Consider the following 25,950-nt stretch of genomic DNA (forward strand, 5'->3'; position numbering starts at 1 on the left):
TGAATGGCCAAGTCAGTCACCTGATCTCAACCCAATTGAGCATGCATTTCACTTGTTAAAGACTAAACCGCAGTGAAGGCCTGGCAGAGCATCAAAAAGGAGGAAACAGCGTCTGGTGATGTCCATGAGTTCAAGACTTCAGGCAGTCATTGCCAACAAAGGGTTTTCAACCAAGTACTAAAAATGAACATTTTATTTAAAATTATTGAATCTGTCCAATTACTTTTGGTCCCTTTAAAAAGAGCGTGGCACATGTTAAGGAGCTGAAACTCCTAAACCCTTCATCCAATTTTAATGTGGATACCCTCAAATGAAAGCTAAAAGTCTCAACTTCAACTTAATCTGAATTGTTTTGCTTAAAATTCATAGTGGTAAAGTCTATAACCAAAATTAGAAAAATGTCTCTGTTCAAATATATATGGACCTAACTGTATTTAAGCCTGCAGCAAGGGGGTGTTAATCAGCAAACTGTGGAGATCACCGCTAGGTCCTAGAGGGAGAAGGAGATCACTCCACAGCAGAGATGCAAGATCCTGATGCAAGATCTCGCCACTACCATTTGGGGCTTTGCTTTTAGGCGCGAGTTGGACCTCTTCACCACCACTACATTCACAAAACAGCACTACTTCTGTGCCATTTCAGTTCTATAGTCAGAACATTGATTTTGGCAGGATTTCAGACATAAAAGGAAAAAAATTATGCAAATGCCATTTATTTGCAGTGTGTACCTAAATTTGTTACAGTATAAATATTTGATGCGATACATTGAGCTGGTGAAACATACAAAATAATACAGTTTTTCAATACACTTCTGCCCTATTACCTTTCCAGTTCTTTCTGAGTTTAGTGGTCAAGGGAATCTGTAAGTAGTCAGACCCTCCTACGCCGTCTATATGGGCATGCGCGTCACAGAAAGTTGAATAAAAAGATACTGATCTGCAATATGATGTCTAATTCAAGAGAAATTCACAATCTTAATGTGTAAATAAGCTGGTAAGAATTTGCCTCCAGGGATTACTTTAAATGGAAGGGGGCATTACCAGTGTAAAGACTATCATATTCGCACAGTTTCAATTTTACTGCAAGAGTATACAGTATTGGAAAATGGAGCGTAGTCTCATTGCTAACACATACACCTGCAGATGTCCTCTCATAGTGCTTCAGCTTAAATCTCACAAGCAGTGTGGGGTTAGGACCGTACAGCAGAGCAGACAGAACTATGAGAGGACAACTGCAAATGTGTTTATAATCCAACAGTACAGTAGAGTTGAATTTTGTCTCATTACAATCAGGCACAAATCTAGAGCAGAGCTGACAGCGTCTTTAGAGGACAACTGCTGATGCAAATGTGTTTGTAACTAGACAAAGTTCAGTTCTACTGATTTCACTGCAGAGCTGTGTATATGGTCATAACATGCCTCACACTGGCAATGCTCCCTTTCATTTAAAATAAGCTCTGGAGGCAGATTCTCTGGGATATCTGTGTCCTGCCCATAGATCTTAATAGCTCATTAACATAATTAAAGTGAATCTGGAATAAGTGATCACAGATATTAAGATATTTTATTCAAATTTCTATTACCTGGAGGTCCATATATACAGCTTAGGAGGGTTGATCCCAATAACAGATTGCCTTTAAAAAGGTAGTACTTGGAAACATGTGAATAAGATATTATTACTTTGTGATTCTCTGACTGGCATTGTGAATAGTCTCACATTTTGTGCATTAATATACTTGATTATTCTATAACATGGATGGATAGCAATCAAAATACAAGCAAGGCAAAAATAAAATATGATGTCAAATGGATATAAATAACAAGACAGACAAGGAGCTTAAAAGCAAGGAAAAAGTACACAGATCTGTATTTTTTGAGTATTTACAGTACATGTCTTCTTGGGATGACCACATTAAATTAGGAAGAATTTCCAAAATAAGTCCATTTTGTATACAGGAAATGGGAGATGCATACATATATATTGAACACATTCTATATACAGTAATTGAAGCCTAGATTTTGGAGATTCTAGGTTTTATATAACTATTGTTTCACTGTTACAATACACGATAATGATGTGTATTAGCAAAGCAACATTATTTCAACTTAAAATTCATCTCGTACGGGTGAAAAGGAAATAACTTATGTCTGTGTCCCATTAAGAATGCCTTCTGGTCTGTAAAAGGAAAGTGTCACCAGGACAGGTTCCCTGTATCTCAGGTCATCTAAACATTGTCCTATCAAAGCTGAATTACTGCACAACTACAAAGTGAGCAGTCTATACCAAAGAGGGTCCATGACCCACTTTCAGCCTGCACAGTGGCTGGGGGTTTAAACTTGGAAGTACCAAGATATTACAAAGCCCTCTGCTTTGCTAGAGGTGGTTTATTGGACACAATTGCACTTAAAACCTCGTGTATTATTACCTGCCTCTTACAGTTGTAATAATAAATATAACCTGGTTACTTTAGGAGATACAAAAAATGCATTTTTATATGCATTTTGGACCAAACATTCAAAGTGTACCTTCCATGAAAAAGCCACTGTGCTGCAGACATTTCCTTATTCCTAACTCTCATATAAAAAGTCGATAATTATTGTCTGCCATGTTATAGCTCCATGCCTAGACACCAGGTCTACACACTTACATTCCTAAATGCTTGAGTCAGTGCCGAGGCTGCTGTAATCACAGGACGTTACTAGCCATAAACTTCTCTATACAGACACACAACACAAATCCAGTTGTAATTCCTTGTTTGTGTATGTAAGATATTAAAGTTAATTTGGATATATCATATCAACTACTTCATCTGGAAACTATTTCTTCACCAACATCAGTAGAAAAGAAGCAAAGGGCTGCTGTAATTCATGTCTCCAGCAACTGAGCCTCATTCAAATTAATATCGTGTGCAGCCTATAATTTAATGAGAAAACCACACAAATAACTGCACTTTTTAAATGAAACTATTAAAGAAGTTGTCCACTACTTGAACATCTTCTTGTCATACCCCTCGCTTGGCCCCGATAACATAAAACCTATACTCGCCTTCTGTGCCATCGCCGTTCCAACGGTGTCGGCACTCGCTTCTCCCGGGACTCTTGTGTAGTGTTGTGACATGTGATGACGGTGCTCAATCAGCACCTGCGTCACTGTCCCCGCCTTTGGATGCTTTGAGCAGGAAGAGGAAGCTAGGGATCAGCTGTAGCCCGGACATCCTCATCATGTTCAAAACATCCGAAGGTGGGAACAGTGATGCCAGTGCTGATTGGACCCCGTCATCAGGTGTCACAACACTGCATGAGAGCCCCGGGGAGAGCGAGTGCCGACACCGCGGGAACGGTGGCATCACTGGAGGTGAGTATAGGCTTTATTATGTCATGGGGGCCAAACATTTTGATCAAGAACGGTTTGTCACAGTAGTGGACAACCCCTTTGAGTTGAATTTACACACAGAGGAATCACAGTAGGTATGCTTGAAGAATAATTTAATAATTAAAACTATGAGTTATTTTCTTCATACACATTGCATTGTTACTCCTAAATTTTGTCTGCATATCTTAGCTAAAGTGGATGCCAAAAAATATTCATTAGGGATTATTCTACTATGCTGCCTTAAGAGTATAATTAAACAGCTCTTTCCAGACTCCCATTCCCTGCTAAATATATCGGTGAATGGAATTGGTTAAAACCTTCCCTGATTCAAGTCTACAAAGTGCACCAGACACTAAATTATATGCTGTTGTCAGGAAACCTCAGTGTAATCAGACACAGGGTTTCCAACCATTGGAGAGTCTGTAAAAATAGAGGACATTTTTATACTGGCAGTAAAAACAAATTTGAGGCATCCATGATTTTTTATTTTATTTTGAAGCTTGAGAATTTGTATTATGATAATATGGTCACAGTAAATTATACAGTGGTGTTGTGCTATGGTCACACTTTGTACATGTATGCTCTTTATGCTTGAATACACATTTCCAACGTGTCAATAAGCGATGTTTGCAACCAAAATATTTGGATATTTTCTCCAGAAAAAAAAAAAAAAAAGGTTGGCAACCCAGAATGAATACTGAATCTATTAACGGATTTTAACAAAAAAAACAAATCAGGAAGTGTATTCTCTGAAATTAAAAGCACCTATAAAATGTGTTCCATATCTGAGAAGCATGTCTGATGATGTCATGGAATTTCATTGAAGTCAAAAATGCTGTTTCTAAACCTCCTGCAATACACTTTGGTCCTATAAGAAATGATTTCTTCAACCAAACTGCTATTAAAATCAATTCATGTGGATATTTTTCAGAACAGTTTCCGAAATGAGAATATTACTTACAGGACTAAAACATCAAACAGAAGCGCTTCATATCAGTAATCGGATCATATTTACAACAAATTAAAATAATGACAATCTTTAAAATAATATTTGTTCTACAGAACACTGGATCCCACCCAAAAAGTACAGAGGTGGGTATATGTGGAGATCAAAAATCAAGTCATTTAATACGCCTAAAGTGAGTTACAAGGCGGCATCCATGGTAATGACAAGCAACCTACTAGTATGGCATGTTTTCTGTCTGCCTAGTCGCGATCAACTCCGTCACTTGTGAAATCATTCGCAGCAGATACTAACACCGGATCTGAGCAGCATAGTCAGGCACCAAGGACACTGTGAGCTTCAGAGCAGCAGCGGGCAAATGACCCGATAATGATCAGTTTGCATCTGTTTTTGGTGAACAGCAACCATGATGTTACTAAATTAAATAAGAGATAACTAGCAATCCACTTAGATCAGAGCAAACTTTCCATTATATCATCTCATGGGGTTATGTTATTGGGCAACGCTGGTTAAGCTGCTGGATGAACCGCTCATTCCATTTTCAGACTTCTGAAGGGTCTTGACAGCGCTTGGAACCTGTAGTCCTGTGCATAATGTGATCCCACCACACCACACCTGAAATTTACAGAAAGGCAATATCAGTGTTTTATTCCATTTTCCTACTCTCATTGCATATCTAGAACACGGCTGTACACAGATTACCATCCTTCACATCGGATCTTGTCAGTGGCGCTCTTCAATCTCATACGGTAAATATACAGACTAGAGATGAGCAGATCTGATGAGATTTGAATTCGCCAAATCATGTGTTTATTAGGAAATCTGATTTGCATTAAATGTAATCCAAGCAAAGTGACTGTCCATTATTATGCTTTTGGAGTCTTTCCAGAGCATAATAAACGTAAGACGCTAAAAAATATATATAAAGATGTAAAGTGAAAAGTAAGATGTATAAAAAAAAAAAAAAAAAATACTCACTTCAGCGTTCACCTCTCCAACCATCTCCCCTGGTCTCTACTACCCATAGAGTTCTCAGCATGCAGAAACCCTGGGCTAGGGCCTTCCATCTGCGAAAAGGCCTGGGAGGTCCAGAGACCTGCTGGACTTAGTCTCCAATGAAAGTCCTGGCTTAGAGTACACATCGCAAGTTGTGTTGTCACAACCTTACGACACGCACACGAGATGTCCCCATCCTGCCGGAAGTCCTGGCCCAGAATGAAGAGGCGCCGGGTTTAAGTGTGCGGTGATGGTGATAAGAGATGCAGAGGATTGAAAGTAGAGGAGGTGGCCAGAGAGGTATATGGGTTTTTTGTCTGTTTTTTTAACCTTTTGCTGACTCTCTAAGAGGTCATCAAAAATGATGGCTAACTGTCCACCATTTTACTGAGTTATCATGAAGAATATGACAAAAAAATTATCCATATTCTGAAGATTACAGATTTTAGTGAAATTGAGAGTAAAATTCAATTCCACTCACATAAATTTGCAAATCTACCTAGGACCCAATATTACAGTATTAACCTATCAAAAGGTTTTTGGTTTGAATGAGAAAAATTAAGTACCCAAAGGAAACCTACATAAACTGAAGAACATACAATCTACAAGCTGAGGTTGGACCAATCCGAATAGAACACAGAAGCCCAGGGCTTCAAGTTATTAGTGCAATCAACCTCCATGCCACAAGCATATTGGTAGATCTGCAAAAACCTCAGAATGACAAAGGGTGAAAACAGATATTTCTATTGAAAAATTACAGCTTATTACAAGATATAAATCCAATTACTACTTCTTCCCTTTGGAACACAAGATTTGTCATGATATTTGCTGGGAACATAATGGCGGTTTTTATACTAACCATAAATCCAGGGACAACCGGTTGTGTAAACTTTGTTTTAAAGCTATACAATAATTGCTTTTTGTCGGCGTTGTAAAATGAAAGTTGACCTGCAAACAAAAATAAGGAAATAAATACATAAATGAAAAGGCATCAGTAATAAAATCAATAAAGCATTAAGACCTCAAAGACTATTTTTAAAACACAAAAAAGAAAACGTATTGCTGATTTCTTTAATACAATGTTTTTAAGGAGTTTTGGAAAATCGGAGACAGTCCTATATATAATTTTCATTCACAAGAGTTTGTAAAATTGTCTCATCTTGATCACCCTTTTGAAAATTCTATACTACAACATATGGATGTTCTGGCTGATCCTGCCCTTTCATGTACAATAGTATATAGTTGCTCATTCACTTGAATAGATGACAGGTAATACTATATTTGTCAAGTAGTGGTCACTGCAGGGAAAATGTATGGTCAGGAGACGACATCTAAACATTTGAAGTTAGAGAGGCTGAACCTATGGTGATCAGATAAAAAAAGCTGCAGGCTTCCATTTAAAAAATATTTTAGCCAACATATGGTTTCAAAATTCCTGTGTTTCTCAGCAGAAAAAAAAAAAAGTATAAACCAATCTGACTATTTCCAAATAAGATTATTTTTTTTATTAATATTTTTTTTTTAAATCTTTTATGCACATTGTCACTTTCTCTGGACAAAGTAGTCTGTACACTAAATGACGTTCTTATAGTCCAGCCACATTTTTTAATTGAATGGACTGGAAATGTAGAATGTTATTGTTCGAAGGCTCTTTTTGAGAATTTAATAGACTTAATTCTCAAAAAACAGGATTTTTGGTTGCTTACCGTAAAATCTGTTTCTCGGAACCTTCATTTGGTGGACACAGGAACCATGGGTGTATGCTGCTGCCACTAGGAGGCTGACACTATGCACAAAAAAGTTAGCTCCTCCTCTGCAGTGTACACCCCACCGACTGGCATTATGAACCTCAGTTAGTGAGAAAGCAGTAGGAGACAAAACAATAAGGTTGAAACATAACCACAAACATGAGAACTGTAAACATGAGAAACAGTCATAGAACCAAGAACAACAGGAAATGAATAACTTGGGAGGGTGCTGTGTCCCCCAATGAAGGCTCAGAGAAACAGATTTTACGCTAAGCAACCAAAAATCCTGTTTTCTCTATCGCCTCTCAATGGGGGACACAGGAACCATGAGATGTCCCAAACCAGTCCCTGGGGTTGGAAAAACAGACTTCCATCAGGTCAGAGGACTCACCACTGCCGCCTGCAGGATCTTCTGCCTAGGCTGGCGTTTGCCGAAGCGTAGGTATGAACCTTGTAAAATTTGGCGAACGTGTGGATGGAAGACCAGTTTGCCGCTTTGCAAAGCTGAAGGGCGGAAGCCCTGTGGTGTACCGCACCAGGAGGCACCAACTGCCCGGGTAGAGTGAGCCTTTATCCCAGGAGGGGGCACTCTGTTCTTGACCCAGTAAGCCTCCAAAATTGCCGTTCTGATCCAGCGAGCAATAGTCGCTTTGGAAGCCGGCAGGCCTCTACGCGTGCCATCATGAATGACGAAAAGAGAATCAGTCTTCCGGAAAACGGCTGTTCTAGCCAGGTAGATCCTCACTGCCCTGACGAGGTCCAGCTTGTTCAACGATCACTCCAGAGGATGAGAAGGAGCTGGACAAAAGGAAGGTAGAACAATGTCCTCGTTGAGGTGGAAGGTGGAAACCACCTTAGGGAGAAAGGAAGGCGGAGGCCTGAGAACCACCTTGTCCTGGTGGATAACCAAGAACGGAGGTCGGCAAGAAAGGGCCGCCAACTCGGAAACGCGTCGGATCGAAGTGATGGCCACAAGAAAAGCCACCTTCCAAGATAAAACCGACGGGCAAACCTCCCTGAGAGGCTCAAATGGGGAACCCCTCAGAACCTCCAGCACAAGATTTAAATCCCATGAATCCACAGGGGCCCTGTACAGAGGGACAGTGTGGGCTAATCCTTGAAGGAAGGTCTTAACCTGTGGCCGGAAAGACAACGTCTTCTGAAAAAGGATGGAGAGCGCAGAAGCCTGGCCCTTCAGGGAACTAAGAGCGAGGCCCGAATCCAAAGCCAAAATGGAAGGCAGGGAAAAGGACATAGGTGAAACGCAGTTGGACTCGCACCAACGGAAGTAAGTCTTCCAGGTACAATAGTAGATCCTGGAAGATGAAGGCTTCCTAGACTGGATCATAGTATGAATCACCCAATCGGAAAGGCCGGACGCTCTTAGAACTGCGGTCTCAATAGCCACACCGTCAAACTGAGCGACCGAGAATTCGGGTGGCAGATCGGGTCTGTCTGGAAGGCGCCAGGGGGCATCCGCGAGAAGATTGACAATCTTCGCAAACCAAGATCCCCTGGGCCAACCAGGGGCGATCAGAATGAACGGCACCTCTTCTGTGGAAACAGGAAGGGGAGCACGAACTGCCACCAAGGAACGGCCAAAGGGTCGACGCCCACTGTGAGAGGGTCGCGAGACCTGGAGATGAACCAAGGAACCTTCCTGTTCATTTGGGACGCCGTGAGGTCCATGTCCGGAGTCCCCCATCGAAGACAAATCTGATGAAAGACCTCCTGATGCAAGGACCATTCCCCTGCCGCGAGACCCTCGCGGCTGAGGAAGTCGGCAGCACAATTGTCCACGCCGGGGATATGCACCGCGGATATCACCGGTACCATTGCCTCTGCTCAGAGGAGGATCTTGGATACCTCGGCCAGGGCCAAGGAGCTTCAATTTCCCCCCTGATGGTTGACAAGGCCGCCACGCTGGAATAATGGCAGCCGCAGCGAGCGGCCGAAGCAGCGCAGCCGCGCTGGAATAATCGCATTGCAGCCGCAGCGAGCAGCGCGGCTGCAGGGGCCCGAAGCGGCGGGCTGCCAAGGCCGCCGCACTGGCACAGATGGCAGGGCAGCTGCCAAGGGCGGCCGGAACTGTGCGGTCGCAGGGTCAAGAAGTGGCGCGGTAGCCTGTAAAGGCCGCCGCTCCGGAACAGGAGGCAGAACGGCCGCAGCCACAAAAGCAGCGTGGCAGACAAAGAAGCGCGGCCACCAAGCGACAAAGCGATCCTGGCCCGTGCGGCTGAAAAGGCCCCTACATCTGCGTACAGCTGCCCGCTATGCAACGGGCGACGACCAGTGAGATCCCCTCAAAGCACCGCCTTTGAAGATCTGGGATGGGGAAAATACTCACCTTAAGCATCCCACGCCGTTACTAACCTGTAGAGGAATGAGACGTCCAGGGAGCTGATGGACGTCCTCGTCTCCGCAACAGACAGGCTCTGGTGGGCGAGTGGGTGGGGGACGGATGCAGGACCGGACTTCTGAGCATGCTTGTGTGCTAGGATCTTGGTCCTGCAGAGGGATCTATGAGGATTCGGGGTGGCAGTACACACCGTACTCATAGTCCGCATTGTGGGATTACAGGCGTGACTGTTCACCCTGTATCCCTCTGGAAAACCTGTAAGAAAACGATGCACATTGAGGTAGATAAGGGTCTAATGAAAGGTTCATAATGCCAGTCGGTGGGGTGTACACTGCAGAGGAGGAGCTAACTTTTTTTGTGCATAGTGTCAGCCTCCTAGTTGCAGCAGCATACACCCATGGTTCCTGTGTCCCCCAATGAGAGGCGATAGAGAAATGTCCCAAATAAATCAAAAAGTCATTCATTTCTCAAATTCAGTTTTGCCATGTGAATGAATGAGGGACATTTTATTGTATATTAATGTAAAGGGTTTGTGTCATCATCTCTCGGTCTACAACCTTTCTGGTTGCAGGGGGCAATGTGCTCCAGACACTTGCAATGGTGGTCAGAACTGAGGCCTCCCCCAGGCTGCAAGCATTGCCTCTGCTAGGATGGGAAAAGCACAGGCAGACAATGGCTGGGGGAATCCAGCGATCCGGCCAGGTACAGAGGAACGTGAGCAGGCATAAAGCTTGTAAGAGTTGCGCGCTTCTTACCTCAGTAACCAGACATTCTAACTTTGCCGTGTAAAAGTTAGCAATGAGCCATATACTATACAATACCTCCTTTGTTGAGAACCGATTTGTAATGAGAGGTAAGTTACAAAGCTGATTGTTTTTACAAGCACATTGCAATTTTATCCAATTAAGAACTTGAGAAAATGTTAACTTTTAGCACAATATGATGTACATGTACATCAGCATTAAAGTTGATGGAGGCAAACGCTGACCAGGTGTGGTAAATGCCAGCTACGTCATATAGCCAAAATCTATGCCTCACTGCAAGAGCGAAGATGAGCTCCAATCACTGCTGTATTATTTAGATACGGCTTTCGATCTCTGACAGTGGCATTTAAATGGAGCATCACTTCCATCCACCACTGGCATTGTGATTGCTTACTATAAACATAAAATAAACATATCTGGTATCACCGTATCTACCAAAAATTAATTAGCTCATATAATAAATGCCATAAAGTGAAATGCCAGAATTGTGATTTTTCAGTCACCACATCTCATTGAAAAATGCAAAAAAACAAAAAAAAAAACAAAAAGACATCGTATGTACCCCAAAGTGGTATAACAAACAAAACATCGAACAAAAAAAGAAAGCTCTCACACAGCTCCATTGCTGAAATAATTAAATGTTAATGGTTTCCGGAAATAGCCACACATACCAAAATAATAAAAATAATGTAGGCAAATTTGGTAGTATCGTAATCGTACTGACCTCGAAAATGCTTCCAGGTCAATTTTACCACAAAAGGAACACCATAAAAACAAAATCTAAAAATCTGATGGAATGGCATTTTTTTTTTTTTACCATTTCATCTCATTTGGATTTTTTGCCCTTGTTTCAGTACATTGCATGGGATAATGGACAATGGTATTTAAAACTACAATTTGTCCCCCACCCTCCCCCCAAAAAGAAACAGGCCATCATAAGACTGTTGATGAAAATATAAAAAGTTATAGCTGTCGGGAAAAAAGGGAGGTGTGGTAGGGGGAGAAAAGCAAACGTAGAAACTAGAATTGGCTGTGGAGACAAGGGGTTAATAACAGATGTTGTGGTTTTTGGAAAGCATCCATATCTGCCCATACTAATCTATTCTTCCTACCATTTCATTATTCAGACATATTTAATAAGATAAAAGGGAGAACAATAACTTACCTCCATCAAAGTCGCAGTATACACCTATTCTTTCTGGTACGGCTACTTCCAGGGCTTTGGCTTTGTTGTTATGCTTTGCAGCAAATGTCGCCTGCAGCCAGTTGTTCACATGTAAGCACCAGCTTGTATTGGTCTTTCCTAGCTGGTCAAACTTGCCAATTGTTTTATACGAGACCCCCACACTGTAGGATTTGCAGTCCTTCTGAGCCTTCACTTCCCAGTAATATTGCCCACTTTCAATTGCCGCGTCACCTGTTTGTGGAACCATCCAATAGTCATTAGAAGACAATTCTGCTGAATTATTTAATCATTTTGCTGGCTAGATTTACAGAATACTTTAAAGGGCCACTGTCACCCCCATCCAGCCGTTATAAACTAAAAGAGCCTGTCACCCAGGTCCCCCGCCTTTCAGCGTCTGTATATTCAGCGGATCGTGCCTCCTCCTAGCAATTCTTTCCCGGCGATTGCTAGGAGCAGGAGGCACGATCAGCTGAATAGACAGACGCTGTAAGGCAGGGGACCTGGGTGACAGGCTGGCACACGCAGTGCGCATGCCCAGGAATCCTAGCCCCGCACTGTGCATAATGCATAACACACTGCGGGGCTGGGATTCCCAAGGTGGGTGGCCGCACTGCCCGCACAGGCGCAGTCTGCAAGCCTGGCTGGGACGTCAGAGCTTATACTGCGCCTGCCCCACACAGTTGTACACAGCGCAGGCGCCGGTTTCGAAGCTAAAACAGTGCGTAGGGGGCGGCGCTGAAAGCTCCTGAAGATTGGAGTGACGGCAGAGTACCGGTTCAAGCTGGGGAGTGAGGACCCGCCTCCATGGCGAAAGATAGGTATTTTAGATAAGTTTCAAAGCGCTTTATTTTGGGAATACATGAACAAAAAACTAAAAGAGCCACCTTGTTAGAATGCAGCATTACTGCTGCACAAGGTGGCTCTTTTAGTTTATAACGGCTGGAGGGGGTGACAGTGGCCCTTTAATATAAGAGCATTTTATATCTAAAAAAAAAAAGTGGAGTGCCTGTGGGGCTTTGTGGCATGGAATCATGAGGGCTCAGCCTTACAGCATGGGTGCTGTGGGGCAACATGTCGCTCACCCTGCAGGTGAACCATCGCTGTGGCAGTGGTTGGCACATTGCGCCGCATCTGTAAGGTCAGAAACCCACAGAAGTATGCTGTGACATGGCAGTGGGCTTCATACAGTTTGAGCAGAGAGATAAACTAAGAATCTCATGTTCAGTTTTGTAAATTATTGCTTAGTTGCACTAGACCTGTGTAAGTTGTGGATGTGCAGCAATGTCTATCTACAGCTATGATACATAAATGTCTGATAGATTTTGTCCAAAAGGTGAGACCCAAACTATCTCCAGTCTGACCCCTGTGCCAACAATGAGGTAGTCGGGCATGTATGGCTCTGCAAATTCACTAGGCTTACTGGTTTGTTTTTAGAACACCTAAAAAAGTGAATAGAAGACAGGCACAGCCATGTCTCCTTTCATATCCGCTACCTCTTCCTGGCCTATTCTCAGACGGTTTCATCTCTAACTTTCAATCACACTTGGTCAGTGGTTCCCCAGTGGTTTTCCAGTTGGCAAAAATCATGAAATTTCCGTTCCTACTTCAAAGATACTTAGTGTTGAGGTGGGTAAAGTTAAATGAAAACGGTCAGAAAAAAAAAAAAAGAATCAAAATTATACCCGTAACCAAAGTGTGATCTGCAAGTAAATACAGTTATAAATACGGGTGGCAGCCTTCTTGGTGAACAGAGTTATATTCTCCCTACAGCCCCTCCCTTCCAGTCATTGGGGAGACCCCTGGGGCAGTTAACAGTCGGAGCTCAGTACACAGTGAGTGCAAACTAATCACACACCTTGATCCTTGACTGACGACCTGCTCAACCGCATGTGTGGGCGCAGAGCAAAATGTCAGGGGAGTGAATACAGCACTGACAGGGTAGTATAGTGAGCACTGAGTGTTCACCCGCTGCAGTATTTGAACAGAGAGCTGGGCGCGAGGTGACCAAGCAAAGTAGTCAAGGAAGGGAGTGCAGAGGAGTGGGGGGACTGGATCTCCTTACATCTGTATATGGAGAAACTTGTCAGTTAAAGGGACACTGTCACCTGAATTTGGAGGGAACAATCTTCAGCCATGGAGGCGGGGTTTTGGGGTTTTTGATTCACCCTTTCCTTACCCGCTAGCTGCATGCTGGCTGCAATATTGGATTGAAGTTCATTCTCTGTCCTCCGTAGTACATGCCTGCACAAGGTAATCTTGCCTTGGGCAGGCGTGTACTATGGAGGACAGAGAATGAACTTCAATCCAATATTGCAGCCAGCATGCAGCCAGCAGGTAAGGAAAGGGTGAATCAAAAACCCCAAAACCCCGCCTCCATGGCTGAAGATTGTTCCCTCCAAATTCAGGTGACAGTGTCCCTTTAAGCAGGGTCGGGAGGGGAAAATGAAGTACGTCCTGGCTTCCATGGCTAATCAGCTTGGCCACTTCTCTGCCTGCCACTGATTCATGTGGTTCAAGCGGTATGAATAACCAGACAAGCTCCCTTTATGGAGCACAGGCTGGAAAACACTGCTTTAGGTATTGGTGGTAGACCGCGAATCACCACTGCAAAGATGAAGTGATACGAAGTCTAAAAAAGACAAAAGATAGTTCAACACATTATAACATCCCCTCCATTCATATTTATAAACTGCAGGAAACAAAATGATCATCTCAATGGGGATGTTCTGGACAGGGACTCCATCTTTCCTGCATGTAAAGTGCAGCACTTACCCAACACGGTGTATGATTCTCCTGTGAATCGATCCCTGCTTCCCCTCCCCATCGAAGGCCTAGAAGTGACAGATGTTCTCTTCGGTGACGGAGTTGCACTTCTATAAAAGAAGAAATCAGGACAAATGAGATTTAATAAATAAGGAAATAAATGTATATACTCTTCAGTCACATGGATATACTATCAACTAGTCTACTACTGAAGATCCGATCCTACAGTAACAATGTCTTATTCATGCATCTACCTGAATATATAATAAATACATACAGACAGACATACCTACATATACACACAGTGCAAGCAAAGTCATGGCCTCCCTTTCTTTCAGATGGGCATTATATAGCGTTCCGTTGGTGGGTGTCCATTGATGGGCCCCGGTCCTGCTCAGCCCTTATTCACATTGAGGTTATTTTTGACACATGGTAAGGTTTTAATACTAGAGGTTAGGACCATGACGATTGGGTACACCTCCGCTGGTGGGATGGATTTTAGTTTTTTTTTTTTTAATCAAAAACAGTGTTTACCAAGTACCCTGTTATTTATATGCACTATTGTGTTTAGTTTCTTACTTACAGCAGGGTATATGTTCTTTAAAAAAAAATAAAAAATAAATTAGAAATACTATCCGCTGACCCTAAGGCTAAGTAGTAGAAAACATAGCACAAATCCCTCATGCGGAGTAAATCGTTGTGACTGATTGTGCTAAGTGACTTGTGGCCATGTACAATCCTGTGGCTTACATCCCAAGATGGTTGCTTTGTTACTTCCAATACATATTTAAATATTGGCTTATGTCTGCTCAGAAACAGAACACCTTTGAGCGCAAGTACAATGTATTGATATGATCAACCAAACAATTTGGGCAATACTACAATGCTATTTCAGGTTACCTTTGAAAACAAAACAAAACCCTAATTTTCAAAGCAAGAAGCAAAGCTATTATTGCAATGTCATTTGGAAAGGATTGTCATTTTACTTGTAATGATACACAATTAAAAATGTGGTTAGCTTCTATTGTATGTTCGATTTGTGTAGCAAAGATCACATCCAAAATGTTTACTAAATACATATTTTATGCATTCCAATGTAAATAGCATAAAAGTCATTCTAATTCCTAACTACATGCAATAAAAGGTGGAATGATTACTGTTATATGACCATTAGATGTCCAAGACCGTTACTTTGTACATGTATTCCTGAGTGTATATAAATGTTATAAAACACATTTTATGTTCTACAAATAAGAAAGGATATTAAAGGGAACCTGTCAGCAGATTTGTGCTGAGTAACCTACAGACACTGTCAGGTTTGCGCCGTTATACTGAATAAAATGATACCTTGGTTGATGAAATCAGTCTTGTGGCTGTTAAAGTGAACCTGTCACCACGTTTGGCCGATAAAAGATATGGCTACCACCTTTCAGGGCTGATATACAGCATTCTATAATGTTGTATATCTGCCCCCAACCTGACCTGTAAGAGAAGAAAAATAACTTATTATTCTTACCTGCAGGGCGGTCTGGTCCAATGGCATCGCTGGTCTTGGTCCGGCGCCTCCCTCCTTGCGATTCTTCGTGTGGATGACACGTCTCCTCGGCGTTGTGCTCCTGTGGTGTATTCTGCCCTATTGAGGGCAGAGCAAAGTACTGCAGTGCGCAGACGCCGGGAAAAGTCAAAGAGCCCTGGCGCATGCGCACTGCAGTACTTTGCACTGCCCTCCACAGGGCAGAGAATTACACCTGCGCCGGAGCGCTGTGCCGAGGAGGCTATTTGGATGACGAAGGGACACGTCATCCACACGAAGCAAGTAGGAGGACGGGGATCATAAGAAAATGGGAGGCGTCTGACCAAGACCAGTGACGCCCATCGGACTGCCCCCCTGGCAAGTATAATAAAAGCTATTTTTTCTTCTCTTACAGGTCGGGTTGGAGGCAGATATACAGTATTCTAGAATGCTGTATATCAACCCTGAGGCTATGTGCACACGTCAGGATTTCTTGCAGAAATTTCCGGACAAAATCCGGATATTTCTGCCAGAAATCCGCATGAGTTTTTTGCGCGTTTTTTTACGGACACTAATTTAATGGGAAATCCGCAAAAAATCCGCAAAAATAATGAACATGCTACTTCTTTTTGCGGAATGGGTTTTTTTCCGCAAAAAAAAATGCAAACATGTGCACAAAACATGCAGAATGCATTCTAAATGATAGGATGCATATTGTTTGCATTTTCTTAGCGATTTTATAGCGTTTTTAATCGGGAAAATCCGCAAAAAAAAAACATAAAAAATACGCAACGTGTGCACATACCCTGAAAGGTGATGTTCTTATCTCTTATTAGACAAACCTGGTGACAGGATCACTTTACTCTTTATTTAGAGTTAGATTCTCGTACTCCTGTGCGGCCTGAGGTAGGGGGGGGGCTGTCTTCATGTGGTGCTCTGCTTATTCATACTGATGGCTTATGACAGGTCACTGATCCTTTAGTGAACTGCCCCCTATTTTACATACTGAATATAAAAATAAAAAATATATACAGTATATATATCTCTACTTTGAAAAAAAAAATCACATTCAGCAGGCAGGCGGCGGAATCAGCGCTGTAGCATGATCACCTGTATAATGTCCATGTACGGTAATTATTTTATTTGGAGATATACATGTTTTCAGGTGTCATCTTTGTGGAGACAATTTTTTTTTCCTCCAGCAAAATGGTGCAGGCCATTTTTTTTCTGAATACATGTATATCACCAAATAAAATAATTACATGGATATTTTAGATGCGATCATGCTACAGCGCAGGCGCCGCCGACTGCCTGCTGAATGTGATTTTTTTTCAAAGCATATTATATTCAGTATGTAAAATAAGGGCAGGTCACTGTAGAATCAGGGACTTGTCATAAGCCATCAGTATGGACAAAATAAGTAAGAAGAAAACTAAAGAATAATATTTGTGAAGTAGCAGTTTTCGTGTTAAGTATAGCCATTAGCCATTTGTTGAACATAGAAGAACCAGCATTTGTAAGGTTTAGATTACTAAAATTTGTGTTCATAGCTGGGTGGGGTCAGTAAAACCTATAAAGCAGCTAAAGGCACAAACATTGTTTTTCATAATAACCACAGGTGAGGCTCAGCTACATTGTCATTTAAAGAGAACCTGTCAACCCCAAAATGGAAGTTGAGCTAAGCCCACCGGCATCAGGGGCTTATCTACAGCATTCTGGAATGCTGTAGGTAAGGGTACCGTCACACAGTGGCATTTTGATCGCTACGACGGCACGATTCGTGACGTTCCAGCGATATATCCGTGACGTTCCAGCGATCTCGCTGTGTCTGACACGCTCCTGCGATCAGGGACCCCGCTGAGAATCGTACGTCGTAGCAGATCGTTTGAAACTTTCTTTCGTCGTCTAGTGTCCCGCTGTGGCGGCATGATCGCATGGTGTAACATATATCGTATACGATGTGCGCATAGTAACCAACGGCTTCTACATCGCACATACGTCATGAAATTATCGCTCCAGCGTCGTACATTGCAAAGTGTGACAGCAGTCTACAACGCTGGAGCGATATTGTTACGATGCTGGAGCGTCACGGATCGTGCCGTCGTAGCGATCAAAATGCTACTGTGTGACGGTACCCTATGTCCCCGATGTAACCTGAAAGATGAGAAAAGAGTTTAGATTATACTCACCCAGGGGCGGTCCCGCTGCGGTCCGGTCCGATGGGTGTCGTACAGCAAAGTACTGCAATGCGCAGGCGTCGGGAAAGGAAGACAAGAAGAGGACGTCATCCTATGAGGATGGGAGGCCCCGGACCGAGACACCCATCGGACCGGACCGGGACCGCCCCTGAGTGAGTATATTCTAACCTCTTTTTCTCATCTTTCAGGTTACATCGGGGGCTTATCTATAGCATTACAGAATGCTAAATATAAGCCGCTGGTGCCGGTGGGCTTAGCTCAACTTCCATTTTTAGGGTGATAGGTTCCCTTTAATGGGAACCTGTCACTTGATTAACCCCTTCCCGACCTTTGACGCATACGCTGCGTCATGAAAGTCGGTGCCATTCCGACCCATGACGCAGCATATGCGTCATGGTTTGATCGCGTTCCTGCGGGTCGGGTGACCGGGGTCAATGAAATGTCACCCGACCCGCAGGTACGTGAGGACCTCTAGTTGACCCCAGGGGGGGTGGCTTTGCCCCCCCGTGGCCACGATCGCTCCTGTGCCCTCTGTTTCACCCCCCTCCAGCTCTGATTGGAGAAAGCGTCCATGTGACGCTTTCACTCCAATCAGCGGTGGAGGGGCGGAGTGAAACATGTCTGACATCACTCTCCAGCTTCATCCCTTCCATGGAAGCTGGAGAGTGAGGTCCCTGCGTGCCGCACCCGCCGCCGCCACTGCCTGATCGCCGCCGCCCGCTGCCAGATCGCCGCCGCCAGATCGCCGCCGCCTGATCGCCCCCTGCTGCCTGATCGCCGCTGCTGCCGCCTTCCGGTACTCCCCCCTCTGCCTCCCTCTCCCCCCACCATCCGATCCCCCCCCCCGCCGTCCGTTAACCCCTGCACTCCCTCCCACGCCCCAGAAATCAGCCCCCTGCCCAGTGATCACCCAGGCTCCTACAGCTCCCCTGCCCCCTCCTTCCCCCCCCCCTCCTGCTCCTGACAGCCACCTTCTGACACCCCCCCCCCCCGTGATCACCCACCCCAGTGATCACTCTGATCACCCCCTGCCCCCCTGATCACCCCCCCCTGCTGCTGCTGGCTCCTGCATTACCTCAGGCCCCTTCGCTTGACTGCTCCCCCGTGCCCCACTGATCGCCGCCTGTCCGCCTTCCCGTCCACTGATCGCCACCTGTCCGCCTTCTGGTACTCCCCCCTCTGTCTCCCGCTCCCCCAACCGTCCGATCCACCCCCTGCCATCCGTTAACCCCTCCACTCCCTCCCACACCCCAGAAATCAGCCCCCTGCCCAGTGATCACCCTTCCTTGCTGCAGGCTCCTACATCTCCCCTGACCCCTCCTTCCCCCCGCTCCTGACATCCACCTTCTGCCCCCCCGTGATCACCCGCCCCAGTGATCACTCTGATCACCCCCTGCCCCCCTGGTCACCCCCCCCCCACTGCTGCTGCCGCCTCCTGCATCTCCTCAGGCCCCTTCGCCTGACAGCTCCCCCGCGCCCCACTTATCGCTCCCGCGTGATCGCTCCCGCGCCCTGCTGATTGCTCCCGCGTGATCGCTCCCGCGCCCTGCTGATCGCTCCCGCGTGATCGCTCCCGCGCCCTGCTGATCGCTCCCGCGCCCTGCTGATCGCTCCCGCGTGATCGCTCCCGCGCCCTGCTGATCGCTCCCGCGTGATCGCTCCCGTGCCCTGCTGATCGCTCCCCTTACTGCTGCTGCCGACTCCTGCATCTCCTCAGCCCCCCACGCCTGAAAGCCCCCTCCTGCAGTAAAGTTTGACTAAACACTCACACATACACACGCACACTAATAAAGCTTAGTTTTTTTACACGCACGCACACACAATGTCCCGCTCGTCCCAGTCACAAAGACTGTACTCGGCAGAGGAGGCATATTCTTTTATTGCCTCCGAAGCTGATAGTGAGGGAGAGGACCCTACCTTTCTCTATTCCTCCCACTCTTCCTCCTCCAGTGACACGGACTCGCCACCACCACGAAGTCGCAGGACGAGAAATCGTCCGCAGCCCAGGGAAGAAGAGCCGGAGCCCAGGGAAGAAGAGTCGGAGGCCGGGGGAGAAGACCCACAACCAAGCGCGAGTAACCCCCAACCTAGTGCTAGTCACGCCCAACCTAGCACTAGTACCCCCACCTGGACCCCCGTCCCTGAAAATTTTGCTCTACGGATTCCTGATTTCATTCCCCAATCAGGAATCCAATTTGAGACTGCCAACCTCAGGGAAATAGACTTTTTCAAAGTCTATTTCTCGGAGTCAATCGTCAGTCTCATGGTGGAGCAAACAAACTTATATGCCCTGCAATTTTTTGCCCAAAACCCAGTTTCATCATTTTCTGCTTGGAGTCCCGTTGACTCTGCAGAAATGTTGAAATATTGGGGACTGGTCCTTCACATGGGAATTGTGAATAAACCATAACTTCGCCAATACTGGAGTACTGATATTTTATATCAATCTCCAATATATGGCATGGTTATGATTCGCAAGCGTTTTGAGGCAATTCATAAATTTCTCCACTTTAGGGACAACACGGACATCCTTCCCCGCGATGACCCGAATTTTGATAGACTGTTCAAAATTCGGCCGGTCATCGAACACTTCAGCAACAAGTTTGCTGAAGTGTACATTCCCCAAAGGGAAATTTGTGTGGATGAATCCCTCATCCACTTCAAAGGGAGGCTTCAGTTCCGTCAGTACCTGCCCAGCAAGAGGGCGAGGTACGGGATTAAGCTCTATAAGATCTGCGAGAGTACCTCAGGGTACACTCTCAGCTTTAGAGTTTATCAAGGAAAGGACAGCAGTATCCAGCCCCCAGATTGTCCACCTGCTCTGGGGGTGAGTGGGAAAATAGTGTGGGATTTGGTCCACCCACTGCTTGATAAAGGTTACCATCTGTACGTTGATAACTTTTATACAAGCATCCCACTCTTTCAATCCCTCTCTGCCAGAGCTACCGTTGCTTGCGGTACCGTGCACAGAAACCAGAGGGGTCTCCCTTTGTCACTAATTGAGCAGGTTCTCCCAAAGGGTGAGAGCCGGGCCCAATGTAGTGGCAACATGCTTGTGGTTAAGTTCAAAGACAAAAGGGACGTCTTTTTCTTGACAACAATCCATGGTCCCGGCACCACGGCCACCACCGTTCGAGGTACCACAGCACAGGTCCACAAACCGGACTGTGCGCTGGGGTACAACAAACACATGGGGGGAGTTGATCTTTCTGATCAAGTCCTCCAGCCCTATAGTGCCATGCGGAAGACAAAGGTGTGGTATAAAAAACTGGCTGTGCACATCGTACAAATGGCATTGTATAACGCATACGTGCTATCACGATGTGCAGGTCAGACCAACAACACCTTCCTTCAGTTCCAGGAGGCAGTGATAATGGCCCTGATGTTTGGAGACGAGGAAGGAGCGGGCCCCAGCACTGCTGGAACTCAAGGTTCCCGTATGGTACCAGGGCAACATTTTCCCGGTGAGGGGCAAAAAAGAAAAAGGTGCCGGGTATGTTATAAAAGGGGGATAAGAAGGGAAACTCGTTTCCAATGTGAAACGTGTCCCGACAAACCTGGACTGTGTTTGGATGAATGCTTCAGAATTCATCACACGTCCGTGGACTAGCCACATCCTGATATTCGACTACAGCACTCACCCACACCAGGCTGATATACACAATACACCACACACACCAACCTGACGTACACTACACCACACACCAACCTGACATACACTACACCACACACACCAAGCTGACCCTACGTCAGGTTGGTATGTGTGGTGTAGTGTACGTCAGGTTGGTGTGTGGTGTGGTGTACGTCAGGTTGGTGTGTGGTGTGGTGTACGTCAGGTTGGTGTGTGTGGTGTAATATACACTACACTACATGTACACTACCCACCAACCTGATGTGCACTACTCCACACTCGCCAACCTGACCCTACGTCAGGTTGGTGTGTGTGTTGTAATGTATGTCAGGTTGGTGTGTGGTGTGGTGTACGTCAGGTTGGTGTGTGTGTGGTGTAGTAGACATGTACATGTGGTGTAGTGTATGTCTGGTTGGTGTGTGGTGTGGTGTACGTCAGGTTGGTGTGTGTGTGTGGTGTAGTATACACCACACACACACCAACCAGACATACACTACACCACATGTACACTACCCACCAACCTGATGTACACTACTCCACACTCGCCAACCTGACCCTACGTCAAGTTGGTGTATGTGTGTGTTGTAGTGTATGTCCGGTTGGTGTGTGGTGTGGTGTACGTCAGGTTGGTGTGTGTGGTGTAGTATACACCACACACACACCAACCTGACATACACTACACCACATCCTGATGTACACGACGTACACTACACACCAACCTGATGTACACTACTCCACACTCGCCAACCTAACCCTACGTCAGGTTGGTGTGTGTGTTGTAATGTATGTCAGGTTAGTGCGTGGTGTAGTGTACGTCAGGTTGGTGTGTGGTGTAGTATACACCACACACACACACCAACCTGACGTACACTACACACCAACCTGATGTACACTACCCCACACTCGCCAACCTGACCCTACGTCAGGTTGGTGTGTGTGTTGTAGTGTATGTCAGGTTGGTGTGTGGTGTGGTGTACATCAGGTTGGTGTGTGTGGTGCAGTATACACCACACACACCAACCTGACGTACACTACAACACACACACCAACCTGATGTACACTATGTATGTCAAAAAGTCAAATGGCGCTCCTTCCCTTCTGAGCTCTGCTGTGCGCTTAAACAGTGGTTTACCCCCACATATGAGGTATCAGTGTACTCAGGAGAAATTGCTCAACACATTTTAGGATCCACTTTATCCTGTTGCCCATGTGAAAATGAAAAAAATTGAGGCTAAAAGAAAATTTTTGTGAAAAAAAAAGTACTTTTTCATTTTTACGGATCAATTTGTGAAGCACCTGGGGGTACAAAATGATCACTATGCATCTAGACAAGTTCCTTGGGGGGTCTAGTTTCCAAAATGGAGTCACTTGTGGGGGTGCTCCAATGTTTAGGCACGCAGAGGCTCTCCAAACGCGACATGGTGTCCACTAAAGATTGGAGCTAATTTTTCATTCAAAAAGTCAAATGGTGCTCCTTCCCTTCTGAGCTCTGCCGTGCGCCCAAACAGTGGTTTACCCCCACATATGAGGCATCCGTGTACTCAGGAGAAATTGCTCAACACATTTTAGGATCCACTTTATCCTGTTGCCCATGTAAAAATGAAAAGAATTGAGGCTAAAAGAAAATTTGTGTGAAAAAAAGTACTTTTTAATTTTTACGGATCAATTTGTGAAGCACCTGGGGGTACAAAATGCTCACTATGCATCTAGATAAGTTCCTTGGGGTGTCTAGTTTCCAAAATGGGGTCACTTGTGGGGGTGCTCCAATGTTTAGGCACACAGAGGCTCTCCAGACGCGACATGGTGTCCACTAAAGATTGGAGCTAATTTTGTCATTCAAAAAGTCAAATGGCGCTCCTTCCCTTCCGAGCCCTGTCATGCGCCCAAACAGTGGTTCCCCCCATATATGGGGTATCAGCGTACTCAGGACAAATTGGACAACAAGTTTTGTGGTCCAGTTTCTCCTTTTACCCTTGGGAAAATAAAAAAATTGTTGCTAAAAGATCATTTTTGTGACTAAAAAGTGAAATGTTCATTTTTTCCTTCTATGTTGCTTCTGCTGCTGTGAAACAATAAACTTCTTGAATGTGGTTTTGAGCACCTTGAGGGGTGCAGTTTTTAGAATGGTGTCACTTTTGGGTATATTCAGCCATATAGACCCCTCAAACTGACTTCAAATGTGAGGTGGTCCCTAAAAAAAATGGTTTTGTAAATTTTGTTGTAAAAATGAGAAATCGCTGATCAACTTTTAACCCTTATAACTTCCTAGAAAAAAAAAAAAATTTCCAAAATTGTGCTGATGTAAAGTAGACATGTTGGAAATGTTATTTATTAACCATTTTGTGTCACATATCTCTCTGGTTTATCAGAATAAAAATTCAAAATTTGAAAATTGCAAAATTTTCAAAATTTTCGCCAAATTTCCAATTTTTTCACACAAACGCAAAAATTATCGACCTAAATTTACCACTAACATGAAGCCCAATATGTCACGAGAAAACAATCTCAGAATCGCTAGGATCCGTTGAAGCGTTCCCGAGTTATTACCTCATAAAGGGACACTGGTCAGAATTGCAAAAAATGGCAAGGTCTTTAAGGTCAAAATAGGCTGGGTCATGAAGGGGTTAATGTGGCCCACCCAAAAGGAGGCATAAATCAGGGCCTTGTTACGTGACAGCAGCCTGGTGTTTTAGAGAAAAATAGAGTGAAGAACCAATCGGGGACCATAGCCAGAGAAGAGACTTATTTCACAATTTTGTCCTATTTAATTCTAGTGATAATATAAAAATAGGTGCCCACTCCCAAAATTAAAACATTATTACAAAATCCTAGGTAAATATAACACCCAGGGAGAAGAGAGTGAGTCAAATGAACGAGTCAATGTTAAAAAAAGTTTTTATTTTATTAGAAGCTGGGCAAAACGTGCGCGTCGGGGCAGAGGGACAGGACTTACTCACCATTTTGTATGCTGCAAGGATCAGGTATGAATTCTGTGCACTGGTTGTCAGCTTTGAACTACAGTCACTAATATGTGTTGCCACTATTTATGAATATCATGATGTTTTTCACTTCATTTTGCTCATGGATATAGATTTGCTTGGGACACAAGACACCTTTGTTTTGATATATTGGAGCTTTGTGTCATCACTGACTACCACTGAATTTTTTTTTACTCGACAACTATTATTATTTTGAGTCCTAAGTCCCTCTTTTTTCAAACCTGCATCTTTCTTAATATTTTATTTATTGATTATCATGTTACTGACCTAATAAGAACTTTTTTTTTTCTTTTTAATATTGACTTGTTCATTTGACTCACTCCCTTCTCCCTGGGTGGTATATTTACCTAGGATTTTGTCATAATACAGAGAAGAGACTAGTCTGGTGCTTCCCAGCGGCTTTCACCCCGCACTGCTCCAGGTGATTGACAAGTCTGTCACTATGGAAAGACCTCTCAATCACCTGAAGCAGCACTGGGAGAAGACAGAGTGCTGGACTTGGTAACATAGTAACAGTTATTAAGTTTGAAGGAAGACTTTAAGTCCATCTAGTTCAACCCATACCCTAACCTAACATGCCCTAACATGTTGATCCAGAGGAAGGCAAAAAAAACCCATGTGGCAAAGAGTAAGCTCCACATTGGGGAAAAAAAATTCCTTCCCGACTCCACATACGGCAATCAGACTAGTTCCCTGGATCAACGCCCTATCAAGGAATCTAGTGTATATACCATGCAACATTATACTTTTCAAGAAAGGTATCCAGTCCCCTCTTAAATTTAAGTAATGAATCACTCATTACAACATCATACGGCAGAGAGTTCCATAGTCTCACTGCTCTTACAGCAAAGAATCCGCATCTGTTATTATGCCTAAACCTTCTTTCCTCCAGACGTAGAGGATGCCCCCCTTGTCCCTTTCTCAGGTCTATGATTAAAAAGATCATCAGAAAGGTCTTTGTACTGTCCCCTCATATATTTATACATTTAAATAAGATCACCCCTTAGTCTTCGTTTTTCCAAACTAAATAGCCCCAAGTGTAATAACCTATCTTGGTATTGCAGACCCCCCAGTCCTCTAATAACCTTGGTCGCTCTTCTCTGCACCCGCTTCAGTTCAGCTATGTCTTTCTCATAGACCAGAGACCAGAACTGTGCACAGTATTCTAAGTGTGGTCGAACTAGTGACTTGTATAGAGGTAAAATTATGTTCTCCTCATGAGCATCTATTCCTCTTTTAATGCATCCCATTATTTTATTTGCCTTTGTAGCAGCTGCCCGACACTGGCCACTGAACATGAGTTTGTCATCCACCCATACTCCCAGGTCTTTTTCATTGACGGTTTTGCCCAGAGTTTTAGAATTAAGCACATAATTATACATCTTATTTCTTCTATCCAAGTGCATGACCTTACATTTATCCCCATTAAAGCTCATTTGCCATTTATCAGCCCAAGC

At 44.4% G+C, this 25,950-nt stretch overlaps 1 protein-coding gene across 6 annotated transcripts in view; it reads right to left on the minus strand.

Annotated features, from left to right (window-relative positions):
* Positions 1 to 696: 696 nt before the first annotated feature.
* Positions 697 to 25,950, minus strand: part of FSD1L (fibronectin type III and SPRY domain containing 1 like) — a 97,569-nt gene continuing 72,315 nt past the window's right edge. For 2 of the 6 annotated variants that reach the window (XM_069765874.1, XM_069765891.1), the window contains 4 exons: positions 14,162 to 14,259; positions 11,369 to 11,620; positions 6,192 to 6,280; positions 697 to 4,951 (listed from right to left, as the gene is read on the minus strand). In XM_069765874.1, coding sequence (XP_069621975.1) covers positions 4,829 to 4,951; positions 6,192 to 6,280; positions 11,369 to 11,620; positions 14,162 to 14,259 — 562 coding nt within the window. In that variant the 3' untranslated portion in view covers positions 697 to 4,828. Of the gene's footprint in view, positions 4,952 to 6,191; positions 6,281 to 11,368; positions 11,621 to 14,161; positions 14,263 to 25,950 lie in introns of all 6 variants that reach the window. The other 4 variants (XM_069765866.1, XM_069765884.1, XM_069765844.1 and 1 more) reach the window with 3 other exon arrangements.

The sequence above is a fragment of the Ranitomeya imitator genome, chromosome 1, assembly GCF_032444005.1.
Source record: "Ranitomeya imitator isolate aRanImi1 chromosome 1, aRanImi1.pri, whole genome shotgun sequence".
Taxonomy (NCBI): Eukaryota; Metazoa; Chordata; class Amphibia; order Anura; family Dendrobatidae; genus Ranitomeya; species Ranitomeya imitator.